A 20,585-nucleotide genomic window follows, 5' to 3' on the forward strand; every position below is an offset into this window, starting at 1 on the left:
TGGAACGTACGTAGCCACTAGCGATAACAGCCGAATGTTCAATGACAAGTGTATAAATGCCGACATGCTTCGCCGCTTGTCAGTTCATCGATGGCCGATGGTCGGTTCGCCGCTATCGTGCCAGTGTGTACCGCTTTAATCTAACTTCTCGTTTTTTGGCCACAAGTTCGGCCCGAACAAAGAGTTCAATCTGATCATCGAGACTGCTGCCTTGGTCCACATCACGACCTCGTGACAATAAAAAAGAACACATCAGAGAAGCGAGTCAATATCTGAACGGCACGTTGTTGTGTTTATTTGTTTCTAAATATTGAGGGGACACAATTGATAAACTAGGTTCGCATTTAGGCAAAAAACGAACAGATGAAATTCAATGATCACCAACACTCGTAATCACTCCGCTCCCGATGCTGACCCAGACGACCAAGCGCATGTGTATTTAAACGCAAATATCCACGTTTTGCGATTAAACGACCACCAGTGACGCGCGCGTAACGATGTAGCACACGAAGCTAACAGCCATCTCAGACCTGCGCTTACTTCGGGTTTAGCAGCTACAGCCGCCGCTGCGCGTAGTATACGCACGGCCAGGCTGACTAAGGTCACGCTCACCTGTCCCTTCTTTTCACAGCACACATGCCTAAATTCCTCGCCCTCTCTTTCCCATTTCGCCCGTTTTTCCGCGATGATAAGGTGTGCATTAGGACACACTGCCTTTCTACTCAAAATCGCGCACTTGCCCTTTCGCCAACAGCGTATGTGTCGCAATCCGTAGTCAATATGCCAAGAAATTTCATTCAAATGAAAACAAACAAACAAAATTTAAAGCCAGCAAGATAGTAATGTGTGCTGAGAACCTCGGCTACTTTCGCCGATCCGTTCATCAGAAAAGCATAAGAAACATCACACTGAAAACAAAACAAAAAAAGCTCCTAACTTTGAGTTCGGGATAACTCGAATTATACGGGTTCATAAAAAATTGCTTATCCATGCTGTTTTGCTCTCGGCTGCAAAAATTTCTTGCGCGGATATTTACAACCAATTTTCAGAACTAATTGAACTCATCAGCTCAAATATTTGGCCGTAGCGTCCAATCTTTTTATATAGAACCGTAGAAACCTAAACAATTCGCATCGTGCACGCTATGTGGATGCAACAATAGAAAACACCCGAGAAAGTTCCAACTTCCGAACACTAAAGGCCGGTACACCCAAGTCTCTACAAAACATGTGGCACTGTTGAACAAATAAATGTACGCATCTCACTAATACACCTATGGTATAAATAAATGTGAATGCTATATAAAAGACTGTGTTCACTGTAAAACGTTCAAAATCAATGAGCGTTCCGGGGCTGAGTGAAATTAAGCTGCATGCTCGGCGAACTCGTTCGGCCACTCTCTCATCTCAGCCGATGGCATCCCGAACATGAACACGTATTTCTGTTGTTTTTGTGCGTGCGCGCAAAATTACTAGGTGATAATGCGGTCAGAACGTAAACATGAAGGCTTGCGACCGTTTAAGAGAATCCGAAAAGGCAATGCTACAAGTATGATGGAAAAACATACGGGCGCGCCACGCATCTCCACGGGTACACGAACCACATAGATCAAACGAAAATGTACGAGAATTTGTCATACGCATAATCGCGCGTTTATTTAGCTTTAAAAAGGGTTGCTTTGGCAAAAACGCCTGGCCGGCGCGGAAGGCGCAGCGCAGTCACAGTGAAAGCTAGAAGAGTGGCCTTTCAAAGCCCTTTCAAAACACTTATTGGGTAATTACTGCGCAAGCACACTTGCTTGATACCCACTAGGGCAATAATAATGAATCTTTGGGTAGTAAGCCGGCATTCACTAGGCTATTTTTCGTCATTCTTCTGAGAAGCGTGTTATCCGCAGAACACTTGCAAAGAGTTTTGTGTCAATTGTTCATTCAGTGGCTGACTACGATGAGGAAATATGGCTGAAGTGGGTGTGCACCATAGTTAATATAGAGGAACACGAACAAGCTTTTGCAAAGGGTTGGAGCATTTTCCGACCCATGCGTAGCGCTATTCACATCGCGCGACAACTGGCTGATCTTTAGCTGTTTTAAAACGCTTTATACGTCATATTAACGCAATTTCTTCCTCGACATCAAGCCTGCCTAAGGCAGGTTTGCCAACAAGTCGCAAACACCGGCGGAGCGCAGTGGTGGTATATTGGATTGGCACCCTGTGGACCTGGCCTCGAGCACCGCTGTGTCATTGATTTTTGCGCGATGTGGTTACGGACACCGGCGGCGGCGGCGGCGGACAACTGTGCGTCACCTGAGTTGTGATCTCATAACAGCTTTCACTGTAAAACTATCTACCTTACAATAGTACAAGCGCGCATTCTCGGGATTTAGATACGTAACTACTCAGAGCTTCGGCATTCATCGAGCGGGGAGAGGAGTTACCGGAACTCCCAGCAACTGCACAATCAAACCAATAAGTGGTCAGTTGCCTAGAATTTTCACCATCACAGCAGTACATGGGACAGAAGAACATGAAACGTGGTAGCTGCTTGTTTCATGGAGACAAAGGAACTTTGTTCCAAAGAGTTCGACCGTTTTGCTTCGAAATTGCTACAGTTGCAAGGACAACGTATAGACGGTACCTCGGATGACGACGAGTGCAAAAGAGACGTTCAACTTTTAACGAACTCACAGCAAGTGACGCACAAGCTAACAAAACAACTAAAACGCATCGCCACGCGGCGAATAAGCACCAGCCAGTTCCGGTGAACTTGTTCTAGTCGCGCCTGTGGAGGAAAAGGGCGCGCAACCACTGGCACGCGTCAACCGCGTTGACGCCCACACGTCCAAGGCCGATGCACAATGTTGCTTGATCTTTTGGCTTAGAACTTTCCAAGTTCAGCACAGAACGTCCCGTTCTTAACTAGAGCGGGGTTTGTATGTTTTAGAGGATATGAGAACACGTTAAAAAATTGGTAGTGCTTCACCCACCACAGGTTAGACTATTTTAGAAGTAATTGACATTCCAATGCCCCAAGTAACTGCAGCGGTATGCACCAGAAATCAACATCGGGGCGTGCGCCTCTCCCGCGAATGAACATTCGGATCTAGGATACTGTACTTATATCATAGGCTCCTTAAGGGGGGGATAGTGTACGTCTATCAAGGTTCTCTTTGAGGGGGGGGGGGGGGGCAAAAGTTAGTCGCAGTGCCCCCTTCCTGTTATGTCCATGTAGGGGCTGACTTAGCGCACCCTTTCCATTATGTTATTATATGGAGTTGACATTGAGCCTCCCCCGCTCCTCTCTTCGGTGAATGAGGCGGCGACTGCCCTCCTAATCAGGTTTTTCAAACCACGGGGTTTCTATACCTGCACTACCAAATTTATTAACAATATCGTGGATATGCTGGTACCTTCAGTACATTTACACTTCATACTTTTGAGCACTCAACTTAATAATCACGCCTGAAACTTCATGATCTGACAGATTTAAGTCATAAGACTACAAGCCGAGCCAGAGTAGCAGGCTTTCGACTGATGTGTGTTTTGGAAATATCCTCTTATGCAACAAATCACACCTGGTTCTTAATTATACAACTGATATTGGGCATAAAACTACAATCGAGGCCAGAGTAGCAGGTTTTCGGCTGATGTGTGTCTTAGAAATATCCTCTAATGCAACAAAGCACATCTGGTTCTTATTGACACAACAGATATTGGTCATAAGATAGGAACCAAATACTGCGTAGAATGCCCTTGGGCATTTTCCATAGTCGAAATGTGCTCTAATGCAACTAATTGTGCCTGACACTTCATGATGTGACAGATATAGGTCATAATATCGCAACTGAACCCCGTATGGAAGACTTCTGGATGTTGTCTTCTGTCAAAGTATTCTCTAAAGCAACGAACCGCACCCAACTGTTCATGAAGTCACAGATAATGGTCCTAATATTGGAACTGAACCCTGCATGGAATACTTCTGGACGTTGGCTTTAGTCAAAGTATTCTCTAGAGCGACAAAAAGGCATCCAACTGATCATGAAGTTGCAGATATCGGTCATAATATTGGAACTGAACCTTGTATAGAGGACTTCTGACGTTGTCCAGAAGTCTTCCATACAGGGTTCAGTTCAACAACAACCCGCACCCTACTCTTCATAATGTGACGGATGTAGGTCATGAGGCTGTAATTGTGCCCTGTGCGGAGGGCTTTCGAATGATAAGCGTATTAGAAATATCCTCTAATGCAAGAAACCGCACCTTGTTCTTAATGATGCAACAGATACTGGTCATAAGAATGGAACAAAGCACTGCGTAGAATGCCTTTGCGCATTTTTTGTAGCCAAAATAAGCTCTAACGCAACTAGCTGTACCTGAAACTTTCAAAAGACAGATATTGGTCATTGTGATGGTTAAGGACGTTCGTCACTATGTTTGTTGATAGCGGACGAAAAAGGATTAACATCAACAATGGATGCGAACAAAAGAAGCGTTATATTGTACACTAGAGAACGAAGTGGCAGGTGAAAATAAAACTATATGTCCAACCCTACACGCCAAGCGTCACGCAACATGCACGAGAGTCAGACCTCTATTATGCGGAGAGCTCGCGGCTACGCTTACTCCGAGTCTAGCGCGTAGAGTTCTCAGTTCGCAAGAGAAAAACGCTGCCTCACAGTTTGGGTCCCCGTCGTCCCGACATGATGCGATCGTCGAAGTGCGCGAGGGCAAAGGTGGCACGGCTGGAGCGGCTGGAACGGCTGACGGCACACGGATGCGCTACCGTGTGCAGCGCCGTTTAGTCAGACGTCGCGGCCAGCAGTCAGGCTCGCAAACTACTGAGGTTCAGGGTCAGGCCCCAGCTCACGAGGACCACGCCCGGTAGGCCTCTCCCACGAACCTGCTCCCGGCCACTGCACCCAGGCAGGAGCCGTTCAGCAGGCCCCGTCCTTGCACCTTGTACAGGCCGGCGGACTCGACCCCGAACGAACACGCCGGAGCTCGACCTGGCCGACACGTACGGGTCCCACGTCCGGCTCAGGAACGCTCCCAGGAACTCGTCCTCTCGAGCGGCGCACTGCTTCGTCTGCCTTCGTGGGCTCCACGCTCGAGCTCTCTTCGCACGTTCCTTCTTCTTCTCCTCTTCTTTTTTCATTTCTTGTTATCGCCTTCGTGCCACCTGCCCTCCGCTCGTCTTCTTCAGTTTCGTTTTGACGTTCCTCGGCGCTTTTAAGTCTTTTTAGCCACAAATCGTACCTGAACACAGCACTTTTGGTGTCCTTTCCTTACAGTCATATTACTGCAACCTGAACTCTGTATGGAACACTTCTAGACATAGTCTGTAGTTAAAGTATTCTCTAAAACGACAAACCGCACCCAACCCTTCATGAAGTCACAGATATCGGTCATAATACTGGAACTGAACCCTGTATGGAAGGCAGCCAAAATGTTTTCCAATGCAATAAAACTCACCCGACACTTCATGATGCAACCAATATTAGTGATCATATTGGAACCTTGCACAGCATAGAACACTTTAGGATGGTATATTTATTGATTTTCAAATATGGCAGCCCAATGTGAGGGTACTGCAGGTGTGGTGTACATATATACAAATGAAAGCATTTAAACAGTAATATCAAAATAAGTGTGCCAACGTAAACACATACCGCTACTCCCTGAGTGAACCCCGGTAAGAAATGAGAAATAGAGCATTATTATGATACAAGTGCCTCCAAAAGGCAAACACACTGGTATTAGGAACCAAGCCAAGTAGATCATTCAGTGTTGATAACTTTATTTGAACGTGTTAGAGAGCGCTACAAATGGCTTCTAAGCTAGATTGTGATTGCAGATCAGTGCTGTGTTGAAGGTTTCTGCACTTTGCTGCTAGTTTAAATATCTTTTAACATCTACAAAATGCATCTGACACTTCTTGATGAGACAGACATTGGTTTTGAGATTGCAGCCAAGCACTGTGTAGAAGGCTTTCACGTGTCATCAATAGTCAAAATACCCTATATTGCAATAAAGGATGTCCTAACTTTTTGATGGGACAGATACCTGTCATGCGATTGCACCAGAGCACCGTACAGAAGGTTTTGGCAAGTTTTCTAACATAGCTAAACTGAATATCTTGATATTTTTAATATACTTAAGTGCATGTATATATTGCCCAAGTTAATGTGTATACTAAAAAAACTGAACAGAAATGAAGCAGCCCTTGGAAACACATACAAATATTCAATGTTCGAAACCATCTAATAATATCTTCAGCTCATTACACTCTGGAGGAACAGATAAATACATGCACAGTATGAAAGGTCGCAAGTCACATGAGGTACTTATTGCATTTCTTCTACACAAAGTGCAGTACAGTACTAGCGCACTTTCATTCATTCTGTGCATATATGTGGTGACCTTCTCGTCCTACTATCGTGCCATCGTACAGCTGATTTGAAATCATGTGCTTCTCACAAGGTTTTCAGTTATCTGTCCAGCTGTAAACAAAACGCGTGTTATATTATGGTAAACTGTAAAACGATGGAAAAGCGCCATTGTATGCCTATTGCTATGAGTATCAGAATCAAAGCCCAAACCTCATAAGCGTGAAAATGCACGTGACAGCGACGAGCGATGCGACGTAGATCGTCTTCGCGCGATCAGTCGCTAGCGCAGGCAAACCTCATTCACGCGACGGCTTCGGCGAGCGAACTCCACTGTTGCTGGCATGAGGCCGTCTACTCGCAGCAAGAAAACCGCGTAGTGAGCATTATGCAATTTAAAGATAAGATATACTGTTGTTTAATGGAACGGAAAGTGTTTATGAATGCCTTGCAGCACGTTTTTTATATGCACATGCGTAAACATTGTGTTATTTTTTTTTTTGCGCACACATGACTCGGGCAGGGTCACGTGCAGTGGATCCGGGGCTCACCGGCGAAGCAAAACACCTAGTAGTCTTCGACCTTTCCGGTTTTTCGCTATTGGCTGCTTGAGCTCAGCACTTCCGGGTGATGAGCGACGGTTTCCAAATCTGGAGAAGCGAGCGATCGCGCGAAAACGAGCACGCGCGACACGTCGCGCGAACGCCCCGTTTCGTCGCTCATTGCATCGCTCGTCGCTTTCGCGTGCATTTTCGCACTTATGAGGTTTGCTTCGAACTATTAACTAAGAATGTGCGTGTTAGAATGTCTCCAAACAACGTATCTGCTACTGAGCGTGGCAGAGAAGCAGAACCAGCGAGAAGTGAAATAGCAGGCAATACCAGCAGCACTTAAATCATGCATTTTTTTTTTTATCACCACAGCAACACACGTTCGATTTTCTATCTTGCTCACGAATGGAAATGAGACCGCTGACAGCTCAATGTGTCAGCGTCGCTGGTACCCGACACGAAGTCCGATCTCACTGCTACCAACCAGCGCACGCTTGTTATTAGCTTGGCAACGCACGAAAACGATTGGCACCAAATCCAACGAATGTTTCAGCGTCATACAATTCGCGAATACACTTATATAACGGAAACTACCGTAGATTTTTTTTTCAGCCGATCTTCCTCGCATGTGCTGGTTTATACGAACTAGAGGGTAGAGGCCTACGCTGGATGCAGATGACACCGTTCTGAATTGCCTCCGCGGTAGGCGAGGGCTCATGCTCAAAGCTTCGAACCTCCGAAGTCTGTTTACACTCGTTTTTTGCACAGGAAATCACAGATCAAAGCACAAGAACACCGACATGCTCCAGTAGTCTGTGCGATGTTTTCGCTCGGCCGACGATCGCACTCGGGACCGGCGCAAGCATAGCCGGCCGGCATTCGCTGTATTTGTCGGCGTCGCTAGAACTCGGCCCGAAACCGCGTCACGTTGGAAGCACTCGCAGTCGTTCGTCGTTTCGTCGTCGTTCGAGATTACGAAGCGGTCATTCAGGAACGTTTGGAGCAGTTTCCGTGCTTGCTTCCAGCACTCGGCTGGGCCTTCGAAGCGGCGGCCATTAGGCATAACATTCGGAGGCATCGCGGCCTCTGGTTGATTGGTGCACGGCCTCTGGCTGGTTGGCGCCGTTGTACGCGTGGTGACGTAGCGTACGCGAGGCAAAAATATCAAGCCCGGCTTGATCTCTCGCGCCTCCTCGCGTATGCCCCTTTGACGCCGAGAGGCGCATTTGACGCTTTTGACGCGTAGACGCGAGCATACGCGTGCCAGTGGTTGGCACTTTAGAGCAGAGGTTCTGCGCATGTGCCGTCATGACTTGGCTGTCGAAGACGAGAACATCGCTAGCGCCCCCTAACGTATAGACATTTTTGTGGGGGGGGGGGGGGCGTCGTTTTGCGTGCGGGCAGCCTTTTTCTGGTCTGGCGACCCATCTGGCATGCGGGAAGCTCACTGTTTGCATAGAAGGTAAGCGTGCGGCTGCGTTTTTATCGTTACTTTATTAGTTTTTACACGGCGAATTTCGACTGAACTGATGCAGGTTCTTTAGGAAATGATCCTGTCATTCGTTCTGACAAGGTTTCAAGTCGTTGAGGGTCAATTGTTTTATTTTGCAGAGCCTCGAACGAGTCCGCCTCTGTTTGTGCAATATATTCACAGCACCGACTTTCTGGTCGGAGAATGCGCAGTATTTTCAGGTTTATCTTTTCCAGAATGAGCAGCACTTCAAGAGCATAGTAAATATCTTTCTTGAGCTGTAGTCATCCGCTTTTTCAACAAAATTTCTTTGTGCCACGCCATTACACCGGCTACCGCTTTTGCATGAAGCCGTGCGTCGGAGTGTGGTAGTTCATCTTTATTTCGTTGCACCGACGGTTTTTGTTAACTGGGCCTTAGCTGTTGTCTTAATTGTTTCTCAATTCTGAAGGAGTTACTTTATCTTGCTTGCTGCTTTGTTTTCACAGGTGTTCACTTAGATACAGCACTTACATCAAAAGAGGTTGACGTGTCGGTGCCCCCTTTTTATCTTCTTTTTTTTAAATTGCGATATTTCAGTGATTATCGGTACTGGGTTACTTTGACCTGCGATAGAGAGAAATATTACGGGGGGCTGTTCCTCGGGGAAATATTGTCATCATTTGAATATCTGTAGGCTGCGTACCTTCCGTTCGTAGCCGAGGTCGAACATCAGCGTCGAAGCCGTTGCGGTTCGTTCGCCTGAGAAGAAGTGCTTTGAACATACCCGAGTACCCTCGGAAGGTACAAAGTTTTTTCTGTTTAAGTTTGCAAGCCATAGAAGCCGCTGCTAATCGTCAACAGGAAAACAACGCAACTTGAAGAGTCCACAGCCGGAAAAACTCTGTGGTTGGTGATGCACATGACATGATGCTCGCTGTACTCCACAAGCGTACAGACCTTGTTCCAAAATCTTTAAAGTGGCAGCTATATTACACAATAATTCAATGACGCCTTCACTGCTGTATAATGGTTTGGGAGTGTACATCTAAAAATAATCTTGTTAGGCTAATAGGATTGCAGAAGAAAGCAGTACGATATGTAAAAAACCTCTCATAGAACGCCCACAAAGGTTCATACTTCTTAGAACACTCTGTTGTAGAGGTGAATCAATTATACGAGTTTCATTTGCTCTCTTATGTTTTTAAAGAAATCGAGCTTAATCTTTCTACATATCTTGAACTGAAATCTAGTAGCAATGGGCCTTATGAATTAAGATAGGACAATTATAGGATTCCGCTTGTCCAAACCACCTATGGAACGCACGCGCTTACATATTTACGGCAAGGTGGCAAGTTGGGCTGGTTGGATAACGTTCATGATTGAACATTTTTGTTGAAGCACACTGAAGACAGACGGACAGTCCTTGTCAGCCTCTTTTGTCTGTCTGTTTTCAGTGTGCTTCAACAAAAATTTTCAATCATGAACTTACATATTTACTCCCTGCAGTCTTCTCAACAAATGTTCACATGTTATAAAAATCGCGCAGAAATCTTTGTCTCTGAAGTCTTTCAAAAATATATGAAAGCTTACCTTCTATCCTGTTCTCAATATTGATAAGTTGTGTATATAGCAGTCTTATGTTAACGTTGGCCTTGGTGATATTCTTATTCAGTGGCAGAACAGAGAAAAAGGCGCTCGTCTGTGTGCTCTCTGAGTGTGTGTGCTTTTTAGTGCATGTTTCATCATGAAGAAAAAGTTATCGCTTGCGCAAACCACACCCTGTCGAAAGCCGAGTGTAATTATTCAGCTACATAAAAGAAATGCCTCACAGTTATATAGGCCATCAGTAAGTACCGCCCGTACTTATACGCTAGACCATTCCTGGCAATCAGTGACCATCGCTCATTGTTTTGGCTCGCGAAACTCAAGGACTCTTCTGGAAGACTTGCTAGATGGAGCCTGCATCTACAGGAACATGACATCACCGTACAAGTCCGGCCACAAGCACATTGACGCGTATTGCTTGCCACAAGCACCAGTCGAGACTTCATCCTCTGAGCATGAACAAGATTCCACATTTCTTGGAGCTGTGAACGTGTCGGAAATGGCTCATGATCAATGACCAAACCCAGAATTGCTCCTTCTCATTGAATACTTAAAGGAGCAGCAAGTCAAAATACCGCGAGTTTTCGTCTGTGGATTACGTTCCTATGCCCTCCGCAACAACTTTCTCTGCAAGAGTAACTTCAAACACACCGGTGAGACGTTAATGTTTCTCATGTCATAGTCACTGCGAGTGGAAATCTTAGAATCGTGTCATGATGACCTAATGGCAGGTTACTTGGGCATCAATAGGCATTTGGTGAGAATCCGCCAGAGATATTGTTGGCCCAAAAAGTATGGATTCTAGAGAATTATGTCAGATCATGCCAGGAACGCGAAAGGCGCAAAGTACCACCTCTGAAGCCAGCAGGTCTTTTTCAAACTGATAGGGCTACCGAAAGTTCCATTTGAGCAGGTCAAAATGAATTTGCTACGACCATTTCTGACGTCACTGTTCGAAAAGCGGTGGATAGTTTTAGCAACAGCCTACATAATATATTATGCCGAAACGTCGTCTCTCACAAAAGGAACGGCAAATTAAGTGGCTCAGTTTTTGTGACCCAGACAGTGCTGTGACATGGTCCACTTAAAGTCCTTATAACTGACACAGAAACTGTGGTCACTGCCAGGCTAGTACAGTCTGTTATGAAACTAACGCACACCGACCACAAAAGAACTACAGCGTACCATCCGCAAACTAACGGTTCAACTGAAAGACTAAACAGGACGCTCGCTGACAAAATCGCAATGTATGTGGAGGTCGAGCATCGCACTTGGGACAGCGTATTACGTACACTGCACTTGCGTACAATAAGGCAGTACAAGAGACAGCCCACTTCACGTCATTTCAACTTGTTTACGGCCAGACAGTAACAACGACATTAGACGCGATGTTGCCTGTCAACAACACGAATGAAGAGAACCCCAACATCATGAAATATGTAGAAAGAGAAGAAGAGGCGCGGCAACTGGCATGACACCGCACTATTATAGAGCAGGACGTCGACGCGCACCGTTACAATCTAAGACAAAGGGACATAAAGTACTCTGCTGGAGACCAATGGTGGGTCTAGACGCTTGTACATGCACGTCGCCTATCAGAAAATCTTATGTGGCGCTATTTTTGACCCTAACAGGGTACTCCGTCAGCTGGGCCCATTAAACTGCGAAGTGATCCTTGAAGGTGAAGTATGAAAAACACGACGCAGGAATCTCCCAGAAGTTGTACATGTATGAAACCGTAAAACGAAAGGAACTGAACAACCGAACTGACTCACGTGCTCTAACACCAAGACAAGTTCTATTCTGTGGAAACTGTCAGCCAGCTGTACGCATCGGGACGATGCATTCTATAGGAGGGGGACTGATTCCGCAGTTCGACATTCGCAGAGGATGCGTGCAACAAGTTGCGTTCGTAAAAGCCCCACCACACAAGTGACAAGAAAACGCCATCCTGCACGCGCCACATTGCTAGGCCACGGGACCGGCCCGAGCCTCGAGGGGTGAAAAAGAGAGGCCGACGAAGTTCGAGATAGCGAGCAAGGCACACTTTTGGCCGACCATTTAGTTTTACGTTTACGGACACAAGTTCGCCCTAAATAAATAGTTGTTATACTACAAGACGCTATATTTATTGGTAACAGTATTATATATAATTAAATGTGTGTATGTATGTATGTATGTATGTATGTATGTATGTATGTATGTATGTATGTATGTATGTATGTATGTATGTATGTATGTATGTATGTATGTATGTATGTATGTATGTATGTATATATGTATGTACGTACGTACGTACGTATGTATGTATGTATGTATGTATGTATGTATGTATGTATGTATGTATGTATGTATGTATGTATGTATGTATGTATGTATGTATGTATGTATGTATGTATGTATGTATGTAAGTATGTATGTATGTATGTATGTACGCACGTACGTATGTATATTGTGAGCGCTGACTATGTACTTCATCTTCATCTGTATGACCGAAGCATTCTAGTGATCATCATCGTATGTCACGCGGGCTGGGGCTCTTTGGCTCATGCATCTGGATTGAAAATATAACCTACTGCCGTACCGTACGTGGTCTCATAATCTATCTATCCATCTATCTATCTATCTATCTATCTATCCATCTATCTATCTATCTATCTATCTATCTATCTATCTATCTATCTATCTATTTATCTATCTATCTATCTATCTATCTATCTATCTATCTATCTATCTATCTACGTATACTTGCTCTCAGAACTGTTTTATTAACTCTACAAAAACAGGGCGTTAGGGAATGTTGCTAATTCATCATACTTCAGAAGCACGGCAGAAGCACGGCCACTGGATCAAGTGCGTTATGATCCAGCGGCTGTGGCAGAAGCCATACCGCAATAACAAACAACGGACAAGAAGTAGACTGGACAGTCTGCTTTTTTTCCATTGCTCGTTATTATGTTCATGTGCATTCATCATGTGTTCGTTATTGAGCTATAGCTTCTGAATTACAATTATTAACTCTAAATATCTCTACATGAAAATTGGGACTAGCTGATATGAGTGTTGAAATAACATAAAGGGTCCGTCACAGTATAGAATACAAATGTCAGAAATGCCATCTACATCATGGTTAACATCATACATGACACCGTCTTGGCGCTGCAGTGGCCGTCGCATTATTGTAACGTACGATCTAGTCGGCATAACAGGACACGAGTACATGACAAAGTAAAGTACAGCTTGTAACGCGCGTATGAAGTCACGAACGACATGACACTCGTGGCAAGGTCTTTGTGCTACCGTGATCGCTTCGTTAACTTCGTGTTTAGCAAAACTGTCATAGTCTGACGTAAGTGCATGACTAAAATGTATTGTAGGTCATGACATGAATAGCGTCACGTGCGTGTCATCCGTCTTGGAACATAATTACCACAGATTACATGATACAAGCGTCGTAATGTCGTTACAGTGGTTTCATTGGCATGGTATATGCCAAAAGGTGCGTGCGTGTATAAAAAAAGTGTGAATGATATATCTTGATCCGTCCTAAAGCAAAACAATGTTTCATATTGAGATTAATTAAGGCCACTTGGTTCATGATTGAAAATGAAAACTAGAAAAAAAACCTACCGAGAAACAGTCAGCTTTGTCCTGTCGCCACTTTTTTCTGCGTCTGTTCTTTGATCATTGTTTTGTTCTCTTTTGGTTCCTTTTGTTAGTCTTTTTTGCTCGTTTTAATCGTCAATACGGTGTATGCAACTCCTCGTTGTCTGGTTTTTATCACATTTATTCGCAAAATGCATGGGATTTGCGGGGTTTTCAGCACTTAGCCCATTTTTTTTAAACACTCATGTTAAAACAGATGTCCTGTTAATGACAATATATCTGTTTTATTTTGCAGCGTTGTTTTCGAAGGGTGAAAGTTTCAACTTTTCAATCAGGTAAGAGATCAACATGGGATTAAACAACCTTGGCAGTAATGTATGATGTCATGAAAATTGAATCAACTGCAAGAAAATTACCACAATAATAATACTGAAATATCTCTTCTTTTTTACTCATGATATTCTTGTTAGAACTTCAGAACTGCACACGAAATACTAAGACCTTCATTTTTGTTACGATAGCAGCGAGAAATAGCGAGAAAGGACATGCTAAAAGCCGACACACAAAACAATACCCCTTCATATGGCCTTTCTTTGTAGCTTTCCCTTTTAACTATTGTGTTTCAAACCTAGGTTCAGCAACAGCTGCTAGAAAAACAGACGCGAGAAAAGTGGCCCCGTACCTGAATGCTTCGATGCCGAAGACATCAAAAGACTCTTGCGCGTGGAGGCACTGCGTGTGTTATGGACGCCATCTGGCAGTAATGTCGGAAAATAAGTTTTTTTTTTTTCATATATAAATCAGAGCAACCGGTAGACGGCAACACCATATCGATTTAGCGAAGCATAGGAAACACCTGCTTTTTTGTTTATAGCATCGTATTGTCAGCGCAGCGTAATTAACACTGCCGTCTTTATTCATGTTTCAAATAAAGACGCACAATATAAAAAGCTCACGTATTGACGTAGCACCCAAATATGCGCAATATTTGCTTCTTGATTAACAATGTTCGTTAGTGTAAAGGCGACCAAAAGATCAAAATTGGCCGGCGTTTAGCAAGGGGTTAAACTTTTTTTTTACTCGGTTGGCTGAATCTATTGACAGAAAGACAGACAGAAAGACAGACAGACAGACAGACAGACAGAAAGACAGACAGACAGACAGACAGACAGACAGACAGACAGACAGACAGACAGACAGACAGACAGACGGACAGACAGACAGACAGACAGACAGACAGACAGACAGACAGAAAAAAATTCTGCGTTGAAGTATCTCGCGAAAAAATATCGTCTTTAAAAAAATTAAGCTTAAGGTTAGTTTATTTCCCTTTTAAGAGGGACACGTAGGAAAATCTCAGCACAAACAAAGCAATAAGATACGAAGAGCGTTCCACGCGTCTTCCGTACTGGGAACATGCGTCAATGTTTTAACACTTCGAAAGAACCCTTAAATTCTACAAGCGTGCAATAGAAGAGAGCACGCCTTGTTGGAGTGATTAATAAAGCACGACACGGGTAATTCAGGTATGTGGGTTCACCGACCACTTCCAGCACTAACTTACCGCTTTGTTCACTGCTTCTTTCCCTACTCCGATTTCGCGGCCTTTCACTTAAGCAGAAAACTGAGAGGACTTCGTATAACAAGCTTTGGTGTGATTACGACTTCCTGAAATTTAAGAAAATCAGATTCTCTTGCTATGTTCACTCAAAAAGTTTCTAAACAATACATTGAGTACTCATACTAATTAGGAGTTTTCGCACCGAAGAAAAAGCTAACAATTGCCTATAACAGGTGATACGAAGACGAGCCAATGTTGTCATTGTGCATTAATTAACTCATTAATTCACGAATACTGCAGGTTTCTTTCGGGCACCAGCAGGAGTGTGCACTTCACTTCAAAACAATCTGACAAGACACCGAGGTGCATGGAAGCACACATTGCATTTTAAAATCATTGTTAATTGCTGCAACTGAACATTCAAAGCAACATCAGGAGCGGGTGAATTATGCACACGTAGCAGTTCACTGCATTTCGCATTTGAGGCATTATAAATAACACAAAACGCAAAGGTGTACTGATTATTTACTTTCAGTACGTTGTCGTATATCAGTAGTTTTATCAGTCACAAGGTAAACGGTTGATCCCCCTGTCATAGGAATCAGTGTAACATGAAAGTAAGAAGTAGTTGAATATTTAGTGTGCCCTGATATAAGAGGACTTGCACAATGTCGCTCGGTGTTTAATAGTTTGATTCGCTTTACAGGGGCGGATCCAAAGGGGAGGGGGTAAAAGCTTTCTCGCTCACCTCCAAAGCCTGTCAGCTCCCCTTCCCCATCTCTTCAGTGCCTGCCGTCCACCTGCTATCATCAATCAGAACAAAATTAGTGGGACACCATTGAGCACACAATAAGATTATTTATGGTATGATAGAGTTTTTGTGATAGTAAAAACAATGAAGTAATGACCACGCCCCCTCTCAAATGTTACTACAAGCGACCGTCCACCCCCCTCCCACCCCTAAAATGATTGTCTGTATCGGGCGCTGACCCTTTAACGTTGACGCAGCGACGCCGTTTGGTGGTACATCCCGACGACAAATGTACCGATGATTAAACAAACGTTTATCGTATCTGTGGCTATTAACTGAGAGAGCGAAGTTAGAGGAAGGGGTGACACAGCCAGAAGAGCGTCGCTGATTGTCCGCATAACTTCGGCAATGGTTGTCTACTCGTGGCACGTTAAATAGTTCCGAAACACTATGGCCCGAGTGGAGAGAAACGCAGTGCTCATTGTGTAGCTCCTGTTGGCGGGCCGCTATTTTAGGCAAGGGGTGGGGGGGGGGGGGGAGTGAGCGACAAACGAGGCTAATGTCACGCTAGAGGCGCTACAAGTACATTCTAGCCAGGTTATAAAACTCTACTTCAGAAGTTCTCTTCAGCACTGTGGAGGCTACAGGATCCCTCAGAAAGCACGATTAGCCCCTCTACATATATTCATTTGCCAGGTGTCGTCTGTGTATTGTTTTCGCGGTGTATGCTTCCCGAATTGCAGTTATTATGGCAGTTAATATGCCAGTTAATTAACTTGAAATTACAGTAAAACTTTTCAAGTGGGCCAATGGATGGAAATCTCGACAGCCGCTGATGCCCAATAGCAACGGCGCGTGCAGCCTTCACCGCCAAAACAATTATGACAAAACTGTCTCGGCAGCTTCCCCTATCGTACCATATCCCGTTGGCTCACTCTGCTGCTGCTGATTACCGTATCACGCGGTGAAAGAAAATCAAAAGCACACTCATAAAGCTCTCGCTCTTTTCGCAGTGAAGTTCGAGAAGCGATGAAAGTTCCTTGCCCTTTTCTGCCGGCCCCTGAACGGCAACGTTTTGAGTACCTCAAGCAGGGCCTGCCGCACCTGTTACCATATGTCGGGCAAAACCTCTTGAGCTCACTCAGGCTCACTCATTAAGTACCCTTTGTTCTTTAGACTCGCTCTGAGTCAGACTCACTGAAATTTTCCTGGGCCAGACTCACTCGGACTCAAACACACCAAGATATTACTCACCCGGACTGCATCATATTCTGACTCATGGCTTGATCTGAGTCTAAGTGAGCTCGACTGAGTCGACTCATGAGTCTGCTAGCCTAGAATCAGCTCTCTTGACAAATGTTTCAGTGCTCTTTAACACCAACAACTCACGTAATCAGTGTGCTTTGTAGCGCCGTTTAATATAGCACCATCTAATACGAGTTACGAAGGCTCGCAAACCATTTAGGTGATTTTCTTTAAAAAAATGACGGCATCATATATATATATATATATATATATATATATATATATATATATATATATATATATATATATATATATATATATATATATATATATATATATATATATATATATATATATATATATATATTGAATTAACTTGCAGATAGCACATAAAAAAAGGATCGTATTTACTAACGTTTCGGCCGTGGCACGGCCTTCGTCAGAGTCAGGTGCCACGGCCGAAACGTTAGTAAATACGATCCTTTTCTTATGTGCTATCTGCAAGTTAATTCAATATAGAAAATACCCGGACCTGTCGTGCCTTCCCTTCAAGTTCTATATATATATATATATATATATATATCAAGACTTTCCCTGGTAGAGTTGGTTCTCCCCCTCCCTACGTGATTTGCACGACTGATCAATATTTATTTAAATCGTGTATGAATGATACTACTTTCGAATACGTGTGAATAGACATGAGTACAAACGTTAACTTGGGTAAGGTTGATAGAAGGGCTGCTACTGAGTAGATAGCTGCCACAAAGACGTTCAGCAAGAGGCTGTCATGCAAAGGTGTCGTGGCACAAACTTCATCTCACGATCTTCCGTTGTTTTTTTTTTTTTTTTTTGAGAAACCCATATTCTTTTCTTAGGCGTTGGCGAATTCCAGTGCAGTGGCTATCCTTTCATCGCAGCCACTATTAATAGCTCTCGTATAAATTGCTGCCCTCATTAGGCCTATCGCAAGTACGATGGATTTCTTCCGTTTCGTCGACGTCATTCTACGCGTTTTATGCTGTTTTCCTGTGTGTTTGTACTTCATTTTAAATTTTGGCGTTTACCGTTGCGCTTTTCGGGCTTGTCTTCGCAGAAATATGCGTATACTAGCAGAAAAGCAGGACCAAATGCCGATGCCTCTCCGTCCCCGTCGACACTGGTTGGGAAGACGATGGCGATGCGGCTGAAATTGCCACACATTTCAATCTTCTCAAAGCACGTGATAAAAAGATTTGTTTTTATTTATTTATTTACTGCGCACGCACAAAACTGCCTCTACCAGAGATGGAAAAAATCGCGCCTTTTCCAACCGATCGCAACTGCGGGAGTCTGCACTCTGTCTGAGATGACCAATATTAGCGTAAATTAGTGTAATTTAGAAATACTATTCCGTCATTATATGCATCATTTTGCTGTTTACACTGAATCTGGATCGTCTTGAAATTTCCACAGATAATAGTAGATTGTTGAAAATCTACAATGCAATAAAAATGAAAATCACTTCGGTAAAATTGTCACTTTTCAAGGTCACATCTCTTATTAGGATTCAATTAGGTTTTTCTGCTCTGTAATATTTATTCTTTATATTGCCTTACATTAGTCTTCTTATTTGTGAAGTTGTGCTTAACGTATAATCCATTTTCCCACTTGCGAATATCACTGAAGTTGCTATGGACTGCATACAACTAGGAAAACGTGGAGACAGGCAATCATTATGATATGAATGCCGCACATTGTACTTGCAATGAAACAACTGTTAATTAGGCAAGTGAAATTTAAAATTGGCATACTTCCAAGAATCGCGCACCACTGGGGTAGCCCAGTTGCAATACCACCACATTTTCAACTATGGGTCATGCGTTCTGCGTTCAATACTGTAAACAGCGCCCACATTACCGCAAAAACGTAGCGCAAAACAATTGAGTACCGTTAATTTGGTGTACATTAGGCAACCCCAAGCAGCCGAAGTTATTCCATCGTCTCCATCATGGCAGTGCGCCTGGCTCATAAGTCTGTTAATGAGAACTAACAACGATTGTGTCTAACTAACATTGTGTCTAACTAAATGAAACGAGCCCTTAAACGTCACCCTTCTGTTTTTTGTAATTATGTTGTACTTCGTGTCTTAAACTCCAGGTTTTGCTACTCTCGACGAAGTAGATTGCACACACCAGCTACACCTGCTCGACAAAGAGCTAAGCTTCACTCGGTAATATCGAGGAAACTGTGAAGGACTTTTTTCCGCAGGGCCACAGAAGCGATGTGGGCCTCCAGTGTGGACCATCTGGACGACCTTGCACTACCATCGCTCATCTGGGCCAGAACCTTGAGCAACCACATTCAGCACTGACTCACGTCACACCATGTCTGAGTGACGTATGATTACTGTGCGTTCAGAACGTATTTATGAAGAACTATAGATAAAAATGTGTTTAATACAGTTTGGTGGGGCGTTTTTACGGCCCGTTATCTGATTTCATGGCGATAATGCTCATTAAACCAATTTCTGAAGTGCAGATGGTTTCTACTTGTCTGTGTGCGTAGTTTGCGTAAACAAGAGCGTGACCCTCTAGCTAGATATTATATGTAGTGTTGAACCTTTATTTATTGAAGTCATTAGGACTCACAAGGTATTTACCCAATTCTCGAATTTCCTTAATTTGACAGAACGGGACATTTCGTTCGAGACGACATATTTATTGCCCAAGAAAAGAGGTCACAATTTTCGCCTACATGCACTTTGCGAGTAGTGGGAGCACAAAATTCACATAGCTAGCCGGTGAAATTGAAGCATCCTCGGCACCTTCATGTGCCCCAGTAAACCACCTCAGAAGGTCAACGGCATCCATCACCTGACTTGGTGGGGGCATGGAGGCGTCGACAGTGCCGGGATCGTTCGGTGCTTCAGACTCATCTTCTGGGCTGGGAACAAACCGCCATATCTCCTCATAGTCGAGAACTTCTTCTGCATCAGTGTGCGCGTGCACTTTCCCGTTGTCGTGGAAGTTCTGATCTAGGACCGCCCCTTCAAGCTGACAAAGCTCCTCCCGATAACTGGGCGTGTCTCTTCCTGCTTGTATTACAAGCATCTGGTTCCCGACGCAGCCTCGGAAGTGGAAGTTGGAATGACCAAGTTTCGCCTTAATGTGCAATTTCTTTCGCGTGTGTCTATCCCTGAACTCTGTCAATAAGTCCCGAACTTTCGTTTAAGGATAAGTCTTAGTTCTAGTGCCGAGATAGTTACAAATGTATCTGCAGACTTTTTGTGGACGGACGCAGCAGCTTCTCCGCCAGCACGTGCCCTTGGCACCCAGAACCTAGCACACTACGACATGCTGTTTGAATGTGTAGTCCGTGCATAACAGTGAGTAGAGCAAGACAAGGACGGGGTCTTTGTGTTTTCTCAGATTTTTCAGAGCGTTTACCA

General features: G+C 44.0%; 1 protein-coding gene across 1 annotated transcript in view; it reads left to right on the forward strand.

Moving 5' to 3' along the window:
- LOC119169444 (carboxypeptidase inhibitor SmCI) overlaps positions 1-19,674 on the forward strand; it is a 39,856-nt gene extending 20,182 nt beyond the window's left edge. Inside the window, exons 6-7 of the mRNA XM_037420510.2 lie at positions 13,897-13,936; positions 19,406-19,674. Coding sequence (XP_037276407.2) covers positions 13,897-13,915 — 19 coding nt within the window. The 3' untranslated portion in view covers positions 13,916-13,936; positions 19,406-19,674. The remainder of the gene's footprint in view (positions 1-13,896; positions 13,937-19,405) is intronic.
- Positions 19,675-20,585: the final 911 nt, after the last annotated feature.

The sequence above is a fragment of the Rhipicephalus microplus genome, chromosome 2 (genome assembly GCF_043290135.1).
Source record: "Rhipicephalus microplus isolate Deutch F79 chromosome 2, USDA_Rmic, whole genome shotgun sequence".
Lineage (NCBI taxonomy): Eukaryota > Metazoa > Arthropoda > Arachnida > Ixodida > Ixodidae > Rhipicephalus > Rhipicephalus microplus.